This window comes from Phyllostomus hastatus, unplaced genomic scaffold (genome assembly GCF_019186645.2).
Source record: "Phyllostomus hastatus isolate PE091 unplaced genomic scaffold, TTU_PhHast_1.1 phas_contig_86, whole genome shotgun sequence".
Taxonomy (NCBI): domain Eukaryota; kingdom Metazoa; phylum Chordata; class Mammalia; order Chiroptera; family Phyllostomidae; genus Phyllostomus; species Phyllostomus hastatus.
Window position 1 is genome coordinate 32,275,030 of NW_025333977.1, and position 16,444 is coordinate 32,291,473.

Below are 16,444 nucleotides of genomic sequence, written 5' to 3' on the forward strand. Positions count from 1 at the left end.
GGCAGAGGGGACAGCCAGGTGGGGCAGTCTGCACGCCAGGCTGTTCTGAGTAAGGGACAAGGACAGACATAGAACAGACATGACAAGTTTTAAGATTTCTCATCTTATTGAGGCTTAAGTTTATTTAGTTTTCTAGTTTTTTTTTTTTTTTCTAAAATTTTAGATGAACTAAAGTATGGTTCTTCTAAGTGTTAAAACCTCCAGTAAGAGTTTCTTTGCTGATACCACTCTAACGTTATATTTAGTGTTGTTTCCAGTGCTTTTTAAGCAGTCTGAGGTGACAGTTGGTGCTCCCATTGTTTCAGGAGGTGACAAGGCAGAGCCTTGGGTTTCTGTACCTGTCACAACAGCACAACTGTCCCTTCCCTGGTGTGTCCCCTCCAGGGGTGCCTCACAAATAACCTCACTTGTTTTCCTTAAGAGCGCACGATTAGCATTGCCCCAGTACCTAAGTTTGCACGTTTGAACCCTGGTCAGGGCACATACAAGAAGCAACCAACGAATGCATAAGTGGAACAATAAATCAATGTCTGCCTCTCTCAAATGAAAAAATGTTTTGAAAAAATTTTAAAAACAATCTGATTAATGAAAATTACTCCCATTCAGTTTCTCGGAGTCATGGCTTCTGGCATTGTGGCATGTTATTCACAGTCTGTTACTCGAACCTTTAAATTTTTCTTCAAGACTTTCGGTCCTTAGATGTACTTGTTTACAAGGTGCAGGGGATGGGGTGGGATCAGGTCCGTCCCTTCTCGCCTGCGAGCAGATGGCCGTTTGTGACAGTGACAGCGTGTTCTGTTGTAGGCCACGGAGCAGCTGGTGAGTGACATCCTGAGACAAGCGCTGGCGGTCGGGTACCAGGCGGCGCCCCACAACAGGTACCTCGGTCTCTGTAGGCAGTGACGGCAAGCTCACAGGTGTTTCCTGACCGTGGAGTGCCCGGCAGGTGCTGTTCACGTACGTCAGTCCAGCCGGAGCTGCAGGCGTCCGTGTGGGGACGCACTCAGAGCCCGCAGGCCCAGGGTCGGCGTGGCTGTGGTGAGAGCGCAGTTTGGCCATGGGAGCTCAGCTTTGCCCAGCGTTCGGTGGCGTCCCCGTCACCACTGCAGAGGCATGGCTCAGCGGGGCTCCGCTAGGTTGCAGGGCCGAACAGATACCAGCTCTTTGCATTGAAGATAATGACCGTGCCCATTACGTGTCGGACGTTGGGGCCAGGCATCACCCAGATTACCTAAGTTCTCTTCATCGCAAAACTCATAGCCCCTGCTCAGCAGCTGGGAGCCCCGGCTTTGTGGTGGTCACATCTGGCTGTCCCAGCAAATGCAGGGTGGAGCCCGGCTTCACACTCGGGTGTCACTGCTATAGAGCCCACAGGCTCGCCACTGTCTTCACTGCCTTTCTAGTTATCAACGGTGAGGACCCTGAATTTTGCTCTTTTTCCTGGACCCTGAAAGAACGGCAGACGGGCAGGCCAGTGGTGTCCACGTCCCAGCAGTCCTTCCGCAGGGGACGTTTTGCCCCACTGTGCATGAAGGCTGCCATATGCTCATAAAGCTGCAGCGGTGCCCCAGGGGTAGGGAGGCCTGCATGACAGGAGTATTCGGTCCGACTTCCCGGGAGTGGGGTGCATCGAGCGGTGCGGAAGAGGCCTTGACGAACACCGGCCAGTGAGGATCGGCTGGGCGGGCGTGGTCCCAAGAACCAAAAGCTCCTTAGTTCGATTCCTGGCCGGGGCACATTCTGGGTTGCAGGTTTGGTCCCTGGTCGGAGCGCTCAAAAGAGGCAGCTGATAGATGTTTCTCCCTCACATCATTGTTCCTCCTCCTTTCTTTCTGCATGCCTTCCCCTCTCTCTAAAAACAAACAAAATCTTTTTAAAAAGAAAAGAAAAAGGAGGGGGAAATAGGAGTTCCCGTTGTGCTGCTTATTGTGCAGCCTGAAATTGGGTGGGCCAAGTGCCCGCTGTGGTGCCCGCCCGCCCACCTCCGTGGTCCTGATGTGGAGGCACAGAGGGACTTGGGCGCGTCATTTTTTTAAGTATGTTTTACTGATTATGCTATGACAGCTGTCCCAGTTTCCCCTGCTTTGTCCTCTCTCTGCCTGGTACTCCCCTCCCTCCAGCAGTTCCCCCCTTGGTTCATGTCCGTGGGTCGTACATATAAGTTCTTCAGCTTCTCCATTTCCCATACCATTCTTAACCTCCCCTGTCTATTTTGTGCCTACCATTTGTGCTGCTTACTCCCTGTACCTTCCCCCAGCCTCCCCTTCCCCCTCCCCCTGATAACCCTCCATGTGATCTCCATTTCCGTGATTCTGTTCCTGTTCTAGTTGTTTGCTTAGTTTGTGTGGATTTTTTTAGGTTCAGTTGTTGATAGTTGTGAGTTTGTTGTTACTTTACTGTTCATAGTTTTGATCTCTTTCTTAAATAGGGACTTGGGTACTTTTGATGGGAACATTTGACATCGCACTTGGCATCGCCATCTCACCGAGAGATGGGAAACGTGGCCCCAGAGTTCCGTGGGCTTTGCCTCAGCTTTCAGTCTACTAAGACTGAATTACAGAAATGCAGTTGTTCTGCTGTGTGCTTTACTTAGCTTTTTCTCAATCCTCAGCATCTTTTTTCTTAGTCATTCAGCCAGCTTCTTGAAATCCACCTCAGGCCTGTGACTGGGGAGACGGATCCGAGCCCTGAATCAGGCTGACGAAGGAGGGCGGCCGGGGCCTCGCCACAGGCAGGACTGATAGGACGTGGGGAGAGCGCACCTGGCCACTCCTTTCCCCAGGGGGCCCTAAGCCACACGTGTCACGCACCCTTATCCCCTCGTGTCAGGGCCTGTGCAGACGTTGGTCCTTTGGATGAATTGTTTAACTTACTAGATGCTTGAGAGAATCGTACCTAACAGCCTTTGTTTCTTGGACCAGGATTCCCAAAGAAATTACAGTGAGTAATATTCATCAGGCCATCTGCAACATTCCTTTCCTGGACTTCCTCACAAACAAACACATGGGGATCCTGAATGAAGACCAGTGAGTGGCAGGAAGGTGCCCCTGCAGGAGCGGGATCTGGAGCTGCATCCGAAGCGTCAGACTGCGATGACTCTCGTGTTTGGAGCCAGGGGTGGATTTCTGTGCCTCGGAGCATCCCGGCCGCCAGCCCCCTGCCTCCACCTGACTCGCTGTGTCACCAGAGTGCTCACTCCCGGGCCGGGTGCCTTCAGGACAGTCCCCTGACTCCATAGTGAAGCCCGGGGCCCGTGCTCTGTCAGCTGGCGTTCCTTCACTCCGTGCAGCTCCGCGAGCGGCTCCCTGAGCTGGGCCGGGCCCTGTGTCTTGGGTTCTTATCCCCTCAGGGTGTCCTCGTGGTGCCACCTTGGGCCCAAGTTTCCCTCCAGGAGTCAGAACATGAATCTGGCAGGCTAGAGACCTCATCCATGCCGTGGGCTGGGGTTGCAGGCAGCCCCCCAGTTACCCTGGTTACATCTGGAGAAGGACTAGGCTTCAGCCCGGGGCGGGTCGCCGCGGTGTGGGGGTCTGTGCTCAGTCCACGTGCATCAGACTTTGTGCGGAAGACACAAAGGCCTGGGAGGTTGCAGACGGTAAACTCTGCTTTTGCAGAGCACAGGAGCGCTGCTCCAACCAGTCAGAGACGAGGGGTAGACAAGCCCAGGTCAGGGGATGGGCTGATCCCAGCCCTGGCCCGGAAACATTCAACTGCAAGCAGGAGCTTACTGTGTTCACAGTAGACAATACCTGCAGACCCTGGGCTCTCGGCAGGCTGGTGCGCGCTCTGCCTGTGCCCAGCAGAGAGCTGGTCCTTGCCAGGCACCTAGTGTGGTCTGCAGCAGCTTCTGCTGCCCGTCCATGCTGGGCGACGGGGACCAGCTCCTACGACAGGCCTGCTGGGGTCGTCCTTGGGTCCATGTCCTGTTCCTCTCAAGTTTTCGCAAGAAGAAAGGGGTTTCCAAGAAAACAGTTGTGAGTGCCTTAAGGGTAGAGAAATGACTGCTGAAGCCAAAAGACAGGGGTGTCTGCTCAGAGGCTGTGAGAGAAGATTGTGTCTGAAATGGGAGGAGAAGTGGAGAGGAGGAGGAAGGTGTTTTAGCCGTCTACCTGGATGATGTCCGGTTCTGTCTAAAGACACTTTGGCCCGGGGTTCCTCACAGTTTGTGTGGAAGGAAAGGGATTAACTTATTCTGTTGGGAAGCTGCTTGGAGACCTTTTGAAGCCCGTGAGCAGTTAAAGAAATTCACCCAGACGACAGTTCGTTGTCACCGGTCCTGCAGATGTTTGTCAGGGAAAGAAGGGGGTGACAGGGCAAGAGAGCACCTGCTCTGTTCAGCACCTGAGCACTTCAGGTGCGGAGGGAGTCTGTTGGGTAAGGCACGGGCGTGCCCTGGCTTGGTGACAGAGCGGCAGTGCAGGCTCAGCTGGGTTCTGGGGGGCGCCCCGGGCGAGGGCCACGGGCCAGTGCACAGGTGCGGGCGGCGGCGGGCAGTGGCGGTTCTGCGGGGCAGAGGGTTTCATCCAGATGGAACAGGTGTCCTAAGGGGTGGAGGCCTAAAGAAATTATCTTTTTGCAAAAGAAATATTAAATGAATTAATCTCCATTTGTGTTAATGTTTCAACTGTATTTGTATCATAATGTGTAACATAATTGTGTAACAAAAATACCTACAATAAATCTTTTAGTATTTGTGACGGGTTCTTCTGAGTTTGAAGCACTACATAACACCTTGGTGGGGTTCTTCCTACATTAGGTCAGAAAGCCAGGATGGGGTAAAGATACAGGTACTTATGTGTGAAAGTCTTCCTCTTCTTCCCAAAAAGAACTTGAGGCTATGCAAGAAAAGGGTAACAGTTACATAAAAGTCTGAAAACTTTGGGAAGATGCATGTTGACCTTGGACATACTGACATACTGTCAGCTTGGGGCAGAGGAAAACAGAACTCAGCTCAGAGCCAAGGCGGAGGGAGCAGCAGCTCCTGTGTGACAGACTCACTGGTTTGTTGGGCAGGATGGAGGTGACTGCATCTAGGTCCTGACGCAGTTACTCCTGCGGCAGCCCCGACAGACCGTCTGCCTTCATAATGGCTAAGAAAACGACCAAAAACACCGGGACACATCCACCCTCAGGAAGAAACCGAAGGCTTTGAAAGCCGCCCCCCCCCTCCATGGGAGGCACACCGCTTTCTTGGCACCAGACTTGGTGTCAACCCGCAGGGAGGGGCATCGCCCGGAGGAAGGAGAATGGGGCTTAGGCTCCCTCCCTGGATGTGTCTCAGCCTCGGTTTTACAGGAGCCACCGAGCAGGCAGACATGGGTGCCACAGGCAGCACCTTGATTGGGGCTGCGCTCTCACTGCCCAGAGGGGCTGGCCACCTGGGGCCCGCAGGGTCAGTTGGGTGCTCACAGGGGAGGTCGCCCCCTCCACCCAGCACAGGCTGCAGGGCCACCTGCCAGTGGGGCCAGGCTTGCTCAAAAACTGCTTCCTGGAGCCTGGCCTGCAGTCCTGGAGTTACCGTGGGAATGGAAGTGTATTTGTGGTGGGGGTTTTTGTGTTTGGAGCACCACAGAGCACAGAGAGGAGGGGCCTCGCTCTGAATGACTGCAGGTGGGAGGACCTGGGGGGTCCCCCGCCGGCTGGGTGGGCAGAGCAGCCTCCCAGGTGACACAAGGCGGCTGCCGGCGGTGCTGGCTTGGGGTTCGCGTCGCTAATGGTGAGCTCTTTCGGCTGAAATCAGCTAACAGGTTGAACTTTTTATTTTAAAAAGCTTTTTACAGAATTAAATACAAAAATGTTTATTATATAGAACTTTAGTAAATAAGGTGTGAAATATGGAAAATTACTCATAAATCCCCATCTTAAGGATAACCCCCATTAATATTCCAGTGCCCGTCTGTCTCGGTCAATGTGTGTTGTGTGTATGGGATGCATAACAGGTAACACCATGTTAGGGTTTACTGAGAGCCAGAGTCAGAGAGGAAGTTTCTTCAGAACCCGATCTCCTAATAATTTGGTCTAATAAGGAAGGTTACCAGGTCGGGGAGTTTGAAAAGCCGTCTGTTCTAGTGCATCCAGAAAGGTTCTTGGGCGTGTGGTTATGCCAGAATGGAGCAGGCCCACCTCCTCCCCGCTGGGATAGTGTGCTGGGCAGCATCTAGTGAGGGGGGCTGTGTGGGTGGCGTTGGAGTAGATGAAGCACAGCGCCAGAGAACAGAGCCGGTCCCTGGGGAAGCGGGGAGGGGTGCCTGGGCCGGAAAGAAGTGGCCATAGCTGTGCTCGGTTGGCCGTTTCCTAAGCACCCTGCACCAAAACAAGGGTTTTCTGAGCCAGGTAGGGTTATCAGCCTGGTTGTGCAGGTAGGAAACGGAAGCTTCAACCGCTCACAGCGAATGAGCAGAGGAGGCAAGATCGGAGTCCAAGACGAGCGTCAGACAGTTCTACCCTAGGTTCCCGGGGGGTGGGGGCATGAGGGTGGGGAAAGGGGCATGCGAAGTGTGACAGGCGAGGTCCGTGGGTTCTGTGAGGGACTGCATTTAACACCAGTGTGGACTGCATCCCAAAGCGAGCGTTCCCAGTCTGGATGAGCCTCCAGGGACACCAGCAGCAAAGAGATTTAGTCCTTATTGTCATGGGGAGGATGAAGAAGGAAGTCATAGGAGAAGTGCTCGTTTATAATTAAAGAAGTGAACAAGAAATTAAAACAGTACATTTCTGCATGTTAGTAAAATCCGAGACTGTTCAGTTAATGTGCTCATGTCCCACAGAATGCCCAGCAGGCAGTCCCTTAGAAACACCTCCTAAGCCAACGAGGTCTGAAAGAACAGGATTCTGTGTAAGCACGCGGTTTGGTTCCCTCCCAGTATTCTCAGAGCCTCCATTCCCTTTGCAGGGATTAGGGGTGGGCCGTGCCTGCCAGCACTAGCACCCCCGCGGGTTTGCCCCCTTTGCGGCCTGAGCTGGAAACAGCCCCGCCTGCACTCTGGGGTGGTTCTGAGACCCGAGTGCCACCTCTATTATGGCTTAGGTAAGTGCTCCAGACCGGAGCCACTTGGAGGCTGGAGAGGGGCACAGATCCAAAGGGAAGTCCTCCAGTTTTCTTAACCAGAATTGGCCTAAATTGTGCCTCTGATCTTTAAGAAGGGAATAAACTCCTCCCTAGTGTGTGAAGGGCTGCGATGCAAACAGCACCAGGCTCACTCCCACACCGCACGGGTGGGACTTGGGTGGGACTCGCATGGGCGGGACTCGCGGAGAAAGGAGAGAGCTTTCCAAGGATGGAATGGGCTGCCTCCTCAGCAGGCAGTGAGCTCCCGGTCACCAGCGGGCGGGCAAGGTTAGTCCTGTAGGGACTGAGGCTGATGCGGCCGTCTTCTAAAAACTCCCGATTCTTAGAAAGTGTGGATGGTAGTTCTCTTCAAATTGTCAACATGGGAAGAAAAGGTGGAATTGGTAATAGAATGTGGGGCTCAGAAACCTCGCACAACGGAAGCGGCATTCGGTGGTTCACTAGTCCGAGCACTCCTCCCAAGAAACGCTGATGTGTGGTTAAAACATAAGGGATTTTGGCCATCAATTGTGTCTTTGAAACTGAAACCCTGTGATCTGTACCCTCTTCTTTCAGAAATTACTTCCTGATGACTGTGAATCACATGCAGGTGATAACCTAAGACTTCTACAACTTGAACGTGTGGGGCCGCCTGTAGGACAGGCACTCCCCTGGGTTGCCCGCCGTAGGTGACAGCACCGTCGTGCGGCCTGGGGAAGCGAGGTGGACGCGGCGGGTTCTTCCAGGGGCCCGTGATGTCCCTACACCTCAGCCCCGCCCCCGCCAACCAACCAGTTCAGTTCGCAACAGAACTGGTCCTCAGGTTCTCCAGCTTTAAAAACCGAAGGGTGTCTAAAAGGGCCATTTAAAAAGACCGGAAGCCTTCCACATGCTTCCTTCTTCAAGGAGGAAGAGGATGGCTGAGGTCCAGAGTTGAACCTGGTGGTGGCGTGTCTGTCTGTCCCCTGCTGTGCGCAGGCCTGCGGCCGGGTGGCAGCTTGGAGAGGGGGGACAGCGACCACGGTGGGAAAGACGGACCCTCCCCCTCTGGCAGCAGCAGACGGTCCGTGGGAGCTCCCACCGCAGTGTCCTGGCGCAGTGGTTCTGACCCCTCCCGGCCCAGCGGCGCTGCTCACTGCCGGGCTGTCACACGTGCAGGATCCCGGGGGCTGAAGCCTGAAAAATGGCTGAGGGGTTAGGAGCGAACTTCTTCCTCGCCTCAGGCACCTGGAAAACGAAACGTGGCCACGTGTCACTGGGCCTCCTCCACTTCCTCTCCCCCAGCTCCAGGAAAGTGCTTCCCCCTTGTCTTCCAGGAACTGAGACTGCTAACCTAACCGAAGGGCCCTCGGGGACCCTCCGCAGTGGGCAGGTCACCGCATTAGCAGGTCACACCTGGCCCACGGACCTTCCACTCTGCGCCCTGAAGCCGCCTTGGGGTGGAATCAGGAAGCTGACTGGCCCTCCCCTCCCTCCACCTTCTCTTCTCTCCCACAAACACCTGTCACTGCTGCTCGGTGGCCACGGGAGAGGCTGGGACGGAGGAGGGAGAGAGACCCTGCGCACCCGAGAGGCCAGCACTGGGGGAGACCCTCCTGGCCTACCGCTTTAGGGGCCCCTGCTTTACCTTCGTTGGGGGGATGCCTGGGTGCTCAGGACACTGCCACCCCAGCCACACGGCCATTTCACACCATTAAATCTGACTCCCGGTCCGCAACCAGGAAAAGGCCTGTCCCCAAGGTGCCCAGCCCCTCGTCCCGCAGCACCAGCTTCCGGCTGACCTGGAAGCTGGCCCCAGGGCTGCCATCCCATCCAGAGCTGTGGGTTGTGATAACCGTGGTGGGTTTTGCCTTCGTGGATCTTGACGGCTTCACTCCAGTCCAGGCCTGGAATTCCTGTCTGGAGCAGAGAACATGGTCACAGCCTCACCCAGGGCCAGCCACCCCGTCCCCTGACCGTGCAGCGGCCACTGCCCTTGCCCTATGCTTCTTGGAATATTCTTGGTTGTGCCCACTGCTGAAATCCTGCTTCGGCTCCATGTGCTCCTTTTTCTCTTTACAAAAACGACTAGGAGCCCTGGCCGGTTTGGCTCGGTTGGAGCACCATCCTATAAGCCAAAAGGCTGGGGGCTTGATTCCGGGTCCGGGCACATACCTAGGCTGTGGGTTCCATCCTGGCTGGGGTGTGTATGGGAGGAGACCAATCGGTGTTTCTCGAATCCATGTCGCATGCTTGCACTCTCCTTCGCTCCTCTTTAAAATTAACATATTTATTTAAAAACAAAACGGCCCTGGCTGGTGTGGCCCAGTGGAATGAGCTCCAGCCTGCAAACCAAAATGTCACAGGTTCGATTCCTAGTCAGGGCACATGCCTGGGTTGCAGGCCAGGTCCCCAGCTGGGGGCGTGTGAGAGGCAGCTGATCAATGTACCTCTCGCACATCGACGTTTCTCTTCCTCTGTCCCCTCCCACCTCTCTAAACTGAATAAAATCTTAAAAACAAACAAAACTAGCGGAGGAGACGCACTCCCTAGGCAGAGCCACTTCTCGAGAAAGGTCGTCCAGCCCGGCCTCCCCCTCATCCACTGTGAAGTCCGCTCACCTGGCCCTCACCCTCCCCACCCCAATTAAGTAGGGGACACTGAACTCCCTTATTGCCGATGAGCAACTGGCTCTGGCAGCTGGGGCAGGGGGTTAGGAAGGAGCTTGGTCAGCACCTGGATCTTATTCATCCCAAACTGCAAGCACCTGGTGGGTGCTGGGCCTCAGAGACAAAGGTCCCGGCCCTCCCCGCCGGTGCTCCCTGTATTGTCTCTGGGCCACTTTCACGGAACCTTAGAGGCCCGGAACCAGTGAAGGCCACTCACTTCCAACACGGGCCACAGGTGGCCCTACGTCCCTAGGAGGTGCTGGCCCGGACAGCGCCCAGCACAGCAAAGTGAGAAGGAAAATAAGGATCAACGTTACGTTTAGTTTTTAATAATTTGTCTTATTCATTGCTTCAAAAGAGAATAAATCACAGCGACCGTGACAAAAACCTAGAAGATGTTCTGGCTCCTTTGCAGGGCTCTGCACATGAGGACTGGTGCGCAGCAGGGCCAGCTGGCTCCCGGGGGGCAGGGCCAAGGCTGACCACTTTGCTCCGTGTCCAGGAGCAGCATTCTTTTGATGAAGACTTGACTTCTCAATTCCTCTGAACGAAAAAGACCTATTTTAATTGTATCAACTCCACGACTAGCTGGTGAGCTCGGGAAGGGAGAGACCTGCCGTGTCCACTGGAGCCCCTCGTTGAGGCCACGTTCTGTGGGAGAGCATCCAGCTGGCTGGGGCGGCACCGCACGTGGGCGGGGTCCGCTCCCGTCTCACCCCACCCACGGCTCTGGCTGGGTTTCTGGGCCTGAGGTCAATCAACAAAGCTGCCTGTTCTCCTCGGCAGGGGCGCAGCTGGGCCGCACGGGGCGGGCTGCATGCGCAAGGGGCCGCTGTCCGGGTGCCAGGAGGCGAGCTGGCACGGGGCTGGGCCCGGGCCCCAGTAGATCGTTTTTGCTGCCGAGGCTGCAAGCTTCCAAAGACCAGATGCCTGAGCCATCTGCTGCTCCGTTTCTCCTGGGGAAGCAGGTCCTCCCCTGGGTGTGCCCTTCTGTCCCCAAACTGAGCTGGGCCTTGGGCTTGGCATCCCAAGCTGCTGCTCCAGGGTGGCTGCGGGCGTCCCAGAGTGGGAAGTGACCAGGGCCAGGGGCTGGAGCAGGACCTGCGGCTGCTGCTGCTGCTGCAGCGGGGCTGGGGCTGGGGCTGGGGCCTTGGTGACAGGGGCTGGAGCAGGGACACAGAAGGGACCACAGACAGAATCAGCAGCACCTGCAGACTGCTCAGGAGAGAGGAAGGCAGACTCATGGCTCTGGTCAAGAAGGTAAGAGCCCCGACCAGTGCAGCTTGGATGGGCTTGGTCTTATTAAAGCAAAAGGATCTGTCACATCGATTCTCAGTCAGGGAACACACCTGGGTTGTGGGTCGGTCCCCGGGTGTGGGTGTGCAAGAGGCGGCCAATCGATGTTTCTCTCACACACTGATGTTTCTCTCCCTTTCTCCCTCCCTTACCCTCTCTCTAAAAATAGATAAATAAAAATTTAAAATCTTAAAAACAAAAATGTAGGACTGCCCTGGCTGGTGTGGCTCAGTGGATAGAGTGCTGGCCTGTGCACTGAAAGGTCACCAGTTCGATTCCTAGTCAGGGCACGTCCTGGGTTGAGGGCGTGCGAGAAACAGCCAGTCGCTGGCATGTCAATGTTTCTCTCCCTCCCTTCCCTTCTTTCTAAAGGTAAATTTTAAAAAACTAGGACTAGCCCAGGCCACTGTGCCTCCCCTAACCAAGCAGATTCTACCACTGCCCACCTTGTGTGGGTCTCAGCGGGACCCCAGGGCTGCCACCCCTCCCCCTGAGGGTGGCGGGCCTCCCAGGGCCACTCAGAGAGCCCTGGGCTGAGGACCCAGAGGCCTGGTTCTCAGCTCAACGTGGCTTAAACAAATCCCTTAACCTCTTGGAGCCTTCGTTCCCTCAGCTGGAAAGCAGGGTTACTGATACGCCCCAAAGTGTGAGCCTTCGTGGTGGGCGCTGGGAGACCAGGGAGCTGAGGCCTGTGGCACTCCACAGTCGGCCTGCCCACCGCTCCCTCAGGAAGGGAGCAGGGAGATGATTGAGGAAGGAGCTCTTCTAAAACTGGGTGGCGCTAGGCTGGGGCCCAAGGTGCCGACCAGCAGGCACAGAATTCCAGGGGAAGGATCTGAGAAGGGCCGTTCTGGAGGAGGCAGCGGGCTGGCTGTGGGCAGGACCCATTGTGTCCATGCGGCCCAGCAAGTAAGGCATGTCGTTTCTCGTGGACACCAGGGACCAGGCCGGGCAGGACCTGCTGGGTGCAGTGGCCATGACTGCTCTGACACTGCAGGGAAACAGCTCTCGTAGGTCAGGTGCATCTTGCAAGAAGGCAGACAGGAAAGATCGTGCAGGTCAGGTTAGAGCTGGGACAGAGGCCAGCTGGCCTGGTGTGGGGGGGCCGGGGGGGGCCGGGGGGGCGGGGGAGCAAGTTTGGCAGTGGTGCTGTGTCTCTGTAGGGGTTCGGGGAACAGGCAGCCAAGCTCTTGCTATTTCTGCTTCACAGGTGAGGAAAGGGGCAGAGAGGCCCAGTGTCCCGCCAGGTTTATGCAGCAGGAAGTAGGGCCACCACTGCAGGACACCATTCAAGAAACCAAGTGACTCACAGGAGGCAGCATCTTAGGGGATGACCTGTGGGGGCTGCAGATTTGGTCTCTGAGCCCTGACTGGCATGGCTCAGTGTGTTGGGCATCGTCCTGCAAACTGGGGTGGTTGCTGGTTCAATTCCCGGTCAGGGCACATGCCCATGGGGGCATGCCAGAGGCAACTGATCAATGTTTGTCTCTCGCACTAATGTCTCCTTCTTTTTCCATCCCCCCCTCTAAAAATAAGTAAATAATGTCTTTTTTAAAAAATTGATCAAGGGAGACATATCAGGTTCCACTGCCTGCTCTGTGGGAGCGTGTGACAGCTGTTCAAGTCCCTCATCTGTGAAATGGAGCCAGCAAGAACTGAGCCGATTCCAGGGGGTTACTGTGAAGTCCCAAGGAGACCGTCCATGGGAAGTCCTGAGCCTGACGCCCACTGCATGTTAAGAAGAGCAATAATCAGTGCCTCTAGCATCACTGGAGCTGGGAGGACCAGCAGCATGTTCAGGCCCGCCATCTGCTCACCACGAGTCTGAAGCCCAGCCTTTGCTCGAACATCCCAGTGAGCAGAGCTCAGCACCGCGAGAGGCAGAGGTCCCATCTTCAGTTCTCATCATTAGAACGTGCTTCCCTCCCTGAGCCGGAGCTGCTCCCTGAGTGCACCACCCCTCGTCCTGCTCCTGGCACCTGGAACATCAGCCGTGGGAAGGCGCTGCACACCCAGGATCTTGGCCTTCCAGGCCTCACCATTCAGGCACCTCCAGCCCGCTCAGAGCGGCGTGGTGCAGCAGCCAGAACTGACCCCTCCTCCCTGCCCCCAACACCACCACAAGTGAGAGCATATGCCCCCAAACACACACCCACCCTGCAACAACCAGTCCCTATCAAGTCCTTTCTTTTAAAGATTGTATTTATTTATTTATTTCTAAGAGAGGTGAAGGGAGGGAGAAAGAGAGGGAGAGAAACAGTGATGTGTGAGAGAAACATCAGCTGGTTGCCTCTCGCACACCCCCAACTGGGGACCCAGCCCACAACCCAGGCCTGTGCCCTGACAGGGAATCGAACAGGCGACTTTTCCATTCGCAGGCTGATGGTCAATCCTCCGAGCCACACCAGCCAGGGCCCTATCAAGTTCTTAAAAACTGCAGGCCCAGGAAGGAGCCCTGGGGAGACAGAAGTTCTATATGCCTTGATAATGGCGGTGGTGCCCGGGCTTATACAAAAGCCACCCAACTGTACACTTAGAGTGGATGGATTTTACTGTCTGGAAACTGTACCTCAGTACAGTTGATTCAAAACTAAAACTGAGACAGCATGGGTGGAACTGGAGAGCATTATGCTCAGTGAAATAAGCCAGGTGGTGAGGGACAAATACCATATGATCTGACCTGTTAGTGGAACCTAAGCAAAATATAACCAGAGTCATTGAAATTAAGAACAATCTGACAGTAACCAGATGGGAGGTGGGAGGGGATGATGGGGCGGGGGGGAAGGGGAAGGGTTTTCAGGAACAACTATAAAGGATCTATGGACAAAACCAAGGGGGAGTGGAAGCAGGGGAGGGAGGTGGGGATGGCTGTGCTGGGGGTGGGGGCTAATTACAGACAACTGTACTTGAACAATAATAAAATAATTAAAATTTAAAAATAATTTTAAAAAACTAAAACTGAGGTGGAAAGTGCATACCTCTTTGCCCTTTAATGCCACAGGTAGGAATTTATACTAAAGAAATTATGATGGGAGCAAAGATTTAGCTATAAGGATGCTTATCACAGAAGTAATTTTTTTTCTAAAAAGTTTTTTATTTTTCAAAGGTAACGCCTGTACATTTTTTAAGGTAATGGTCCAAGAGATAGAGAGAAAAGTCACTCAGTCTCTTTCCTCCCTGGGCAGGACCCACCCTTCTCGCCCCTCTATGGCTCTCTCAAAGGTCACCATTCATGCCGAGATATCCTGTGCTTATTGGAGCAGATATGTGTATGTCAACACCCCTTTTGAAAAGGCAAATAGTAGTAGGCATGGTATTGCGCATATTGCTGGTTTGATGTGAACCTTTTATTTTTATTTTTATTTATTGGTTTTAGAGAGAGAGGAAGAGAGAGAGTGAAGCATCGATCTGTTGCTCCACTCAATCACGCATTCATGGGTTGATTCTTGTATGTGCCCCGACTGGGACTGAGCCTCCAACCGCAGGCATGGGGACCAGGCCCTGACCCGGTGAGCTCCCCGGCCAGGGCTCGATGCGGACCTGTAGGGGGGCTTCTGTTGTCAGTGCATTCTGGGCTTCCCTGTGGCCCAACCTATGGCGGAGCCATAGTTAACCAGTCCTGTCTGTCAGCAAGACAGTGGGGTTGTTTGCACCTTTTGCTGTACAATGTTGCAACAGACCTTACATTCCTTAGCTCCACACCACATAGGGAAAATTCCTGGAAGTGAAGTAACTGGACCAAAGGACTAGTGTTTGTTATAGCCCTAGATAAGAATATTCAATAACATGACAGTAGATTAACAGTATTTAGACAGACAGATAGATAGACGCATATCTATAGGATAAAATACTTTACATCTATTAAAAATCACGTTGTGGAAGAACATCTAGAAGTATGGACAGACATCCACAACATATACAGTAAGAAACTAACCCTGTAATAATTATAAATAAACATGCACTCAAATGCATGTTAGGATCCCTCAGGGGTGTCCAAACTTTTGGTATCTCTGGGCCACACTGGAAGAAGCAAAGTTGTCTTGGGGCCACACATTAAATATGTTGTGGGGCGTAATCACAAAAAAAATCTCATAAATTTACAATTTTGTGTTGAGCCGCATTCACAGCCATCCTGGGCTGCACGCAGCCCACAGGCCACAGGTTGGACCCCCCTGGTAGAAGGAACTACCAGATTGGGGTGGGCTTATTTCTGTAATTTCTCGTTTTTCTACAGTATGTCCGAGTTTTGTAATGAAAGAAGGGAGAAAGCCCTCAGGCGTCCTGGGGCCGAGCTGGGGGGCGCTGTGCGTGGGGAGGACCCGCCGACCTGTTCTCAGTGAAAGCCAGGTCAGCGGCCCTCAGTCAGTGGGGTCCCCAGGGGACCACCAGAGGGAGCTCAGGCGGTCTGCCTGCGCGCACCGCTCCGGTGGCTGGGCCCACCTGGTGGAAGTTAAGGGGAAGCAGATTTCAACTCAGTCTAAGACAGGGCTTTCTGACTCGGTGCGGCCCAAGGAGGGAGCCGGCTGCGAGTGAGGTCGTGAGCTCCCCGTTAGCGGAGGTGCGGAGGTGCTCGCTCTTTCTCTCCGAGGCTGGTCAGGGAGCAGCGAAAGAGACGCCTGCCCGCCCACGGACCAAACGGAATGACCTTTGAGGCCGCCGGCGCTCTTGAAGTCGTGTGGGATGAGGGTTCCGGGCACCCCCTCGCACCCATCCATCCCAGTCCTCACTGCTCCCGGCCCCCATACCTGTACGATGTGGTCGCTGCTGCAGCCGTGTCCGCATCACCGATGGGGAGCACGTAGATCCCCCGGACAGGGGAGGCGGGGGACTTGCCCCTGCGGCCGACCGCTCCCGGCCTGCGCCCCTGGGTGGCATCTCTCGGCCTCGTGGGCGCGGGCCACGAGCCAAAGTCCCGCTGGTACTGAGTGAGCGGCACATCCCGGCCGGGGCCCCGGATGCCTGCGGAGGACGCGCCTGTGCGTGAGGCAGCACCGCCGGGGCGCGGCTCCTCGCTCTCGAGGTCCGAGTAGTTGTGCAGGGTCAGAGGCACCGCCACGTCTGAGCGGTCGAGCTGGTTCCAGCGCCGCGCCAGGCAGCAGAGGCGGCTGATGCAGGGCCACGCCATGCCGGCCCTGCGCCGCCGCTCGGCTCCCCGCTCGGGTCGCGCCGCCCCTGCCTGGCATCCCCGCCCCCGCGGCCCCCCAGCGCCACTGCAGCGCCGCCCTTTGGCGGAGGGTGGCCAGGTGGGAGGCGGGAGGGCTCCGCGAAAGCCTGGGGTGGGGGGGTTGGGACCTGTGTGTGCACAGCTGGAGCGGGGCGAGGGCCAGGGAAGAGCGCGCGACCGGAAGGGCGCAGAAGCGAGGATGGGGGAGACGAAACCGCCTGGAGGCTTTGACAAGGGTCCAACTTTTAGATGTGTCATAATTTAATCCAAAGTTTCCTAAATGTTGTC

General features: G+C 55.2%; 2 protein-coding genes across 5 annotated transcripts in view; one reads left to right on the forward strand and one right to left on the reverse strand.

The window, feature by feature from the left end:
• YEATS2 (YEATS domain containing 2) overlaps nucleotides 1–4,697 on the forward strand; it is an 85,188-nt gene extending 80,491 nt beyond the window's left edge. For all 4 annotated transcript variants that reach the window (XM_045851326.1, XM_045851329.1, XM_045851328.1 and 1 more), the window contains 2 exons: nucleotides 805–878; nucleotides 2,922–4,697. In XM_045851326.1, the coding sequence (XP_045707282.1) occupies nucleotides 805–878; nucleotides 2,922–3,030 (183 nt within the window). In that variant the 3' untranslated portion in view covers nucleotides 3,031–4,697. The remainder of the gene's footprint in view (nucleotides 1–804; nucleotides 879–2,921) is intronic.
• Nucleotides 4,698–5,833: 1,136 nt separating this feature from the next.
• Nucleotides 5,834–16,117, reverse strand: MAP6D1 (MAP6 domain containing 1). The gene is made up of 3 exons (XM_045851599.1): nucleotides 15,738–16,117; nucleotides 8,830–8,947; nucleotides 5,834–8,275 (listed from the first exon to the last, which is right to left on the reverse strand). The coding sequence occupies exons 1-3, from the start codon at nucleotides 16,115–16,117 to the stop codon at nucleotides 8,195–8,197; spliced, it is 579 nt and encodes a 192-aa protein (XP_045707555.1). The 3' UTR covers nucleotides 5,834–8,194.
• Between the last annotated feature and the right edge of the window lie 327 nt (nucleotides 16,118–16,444).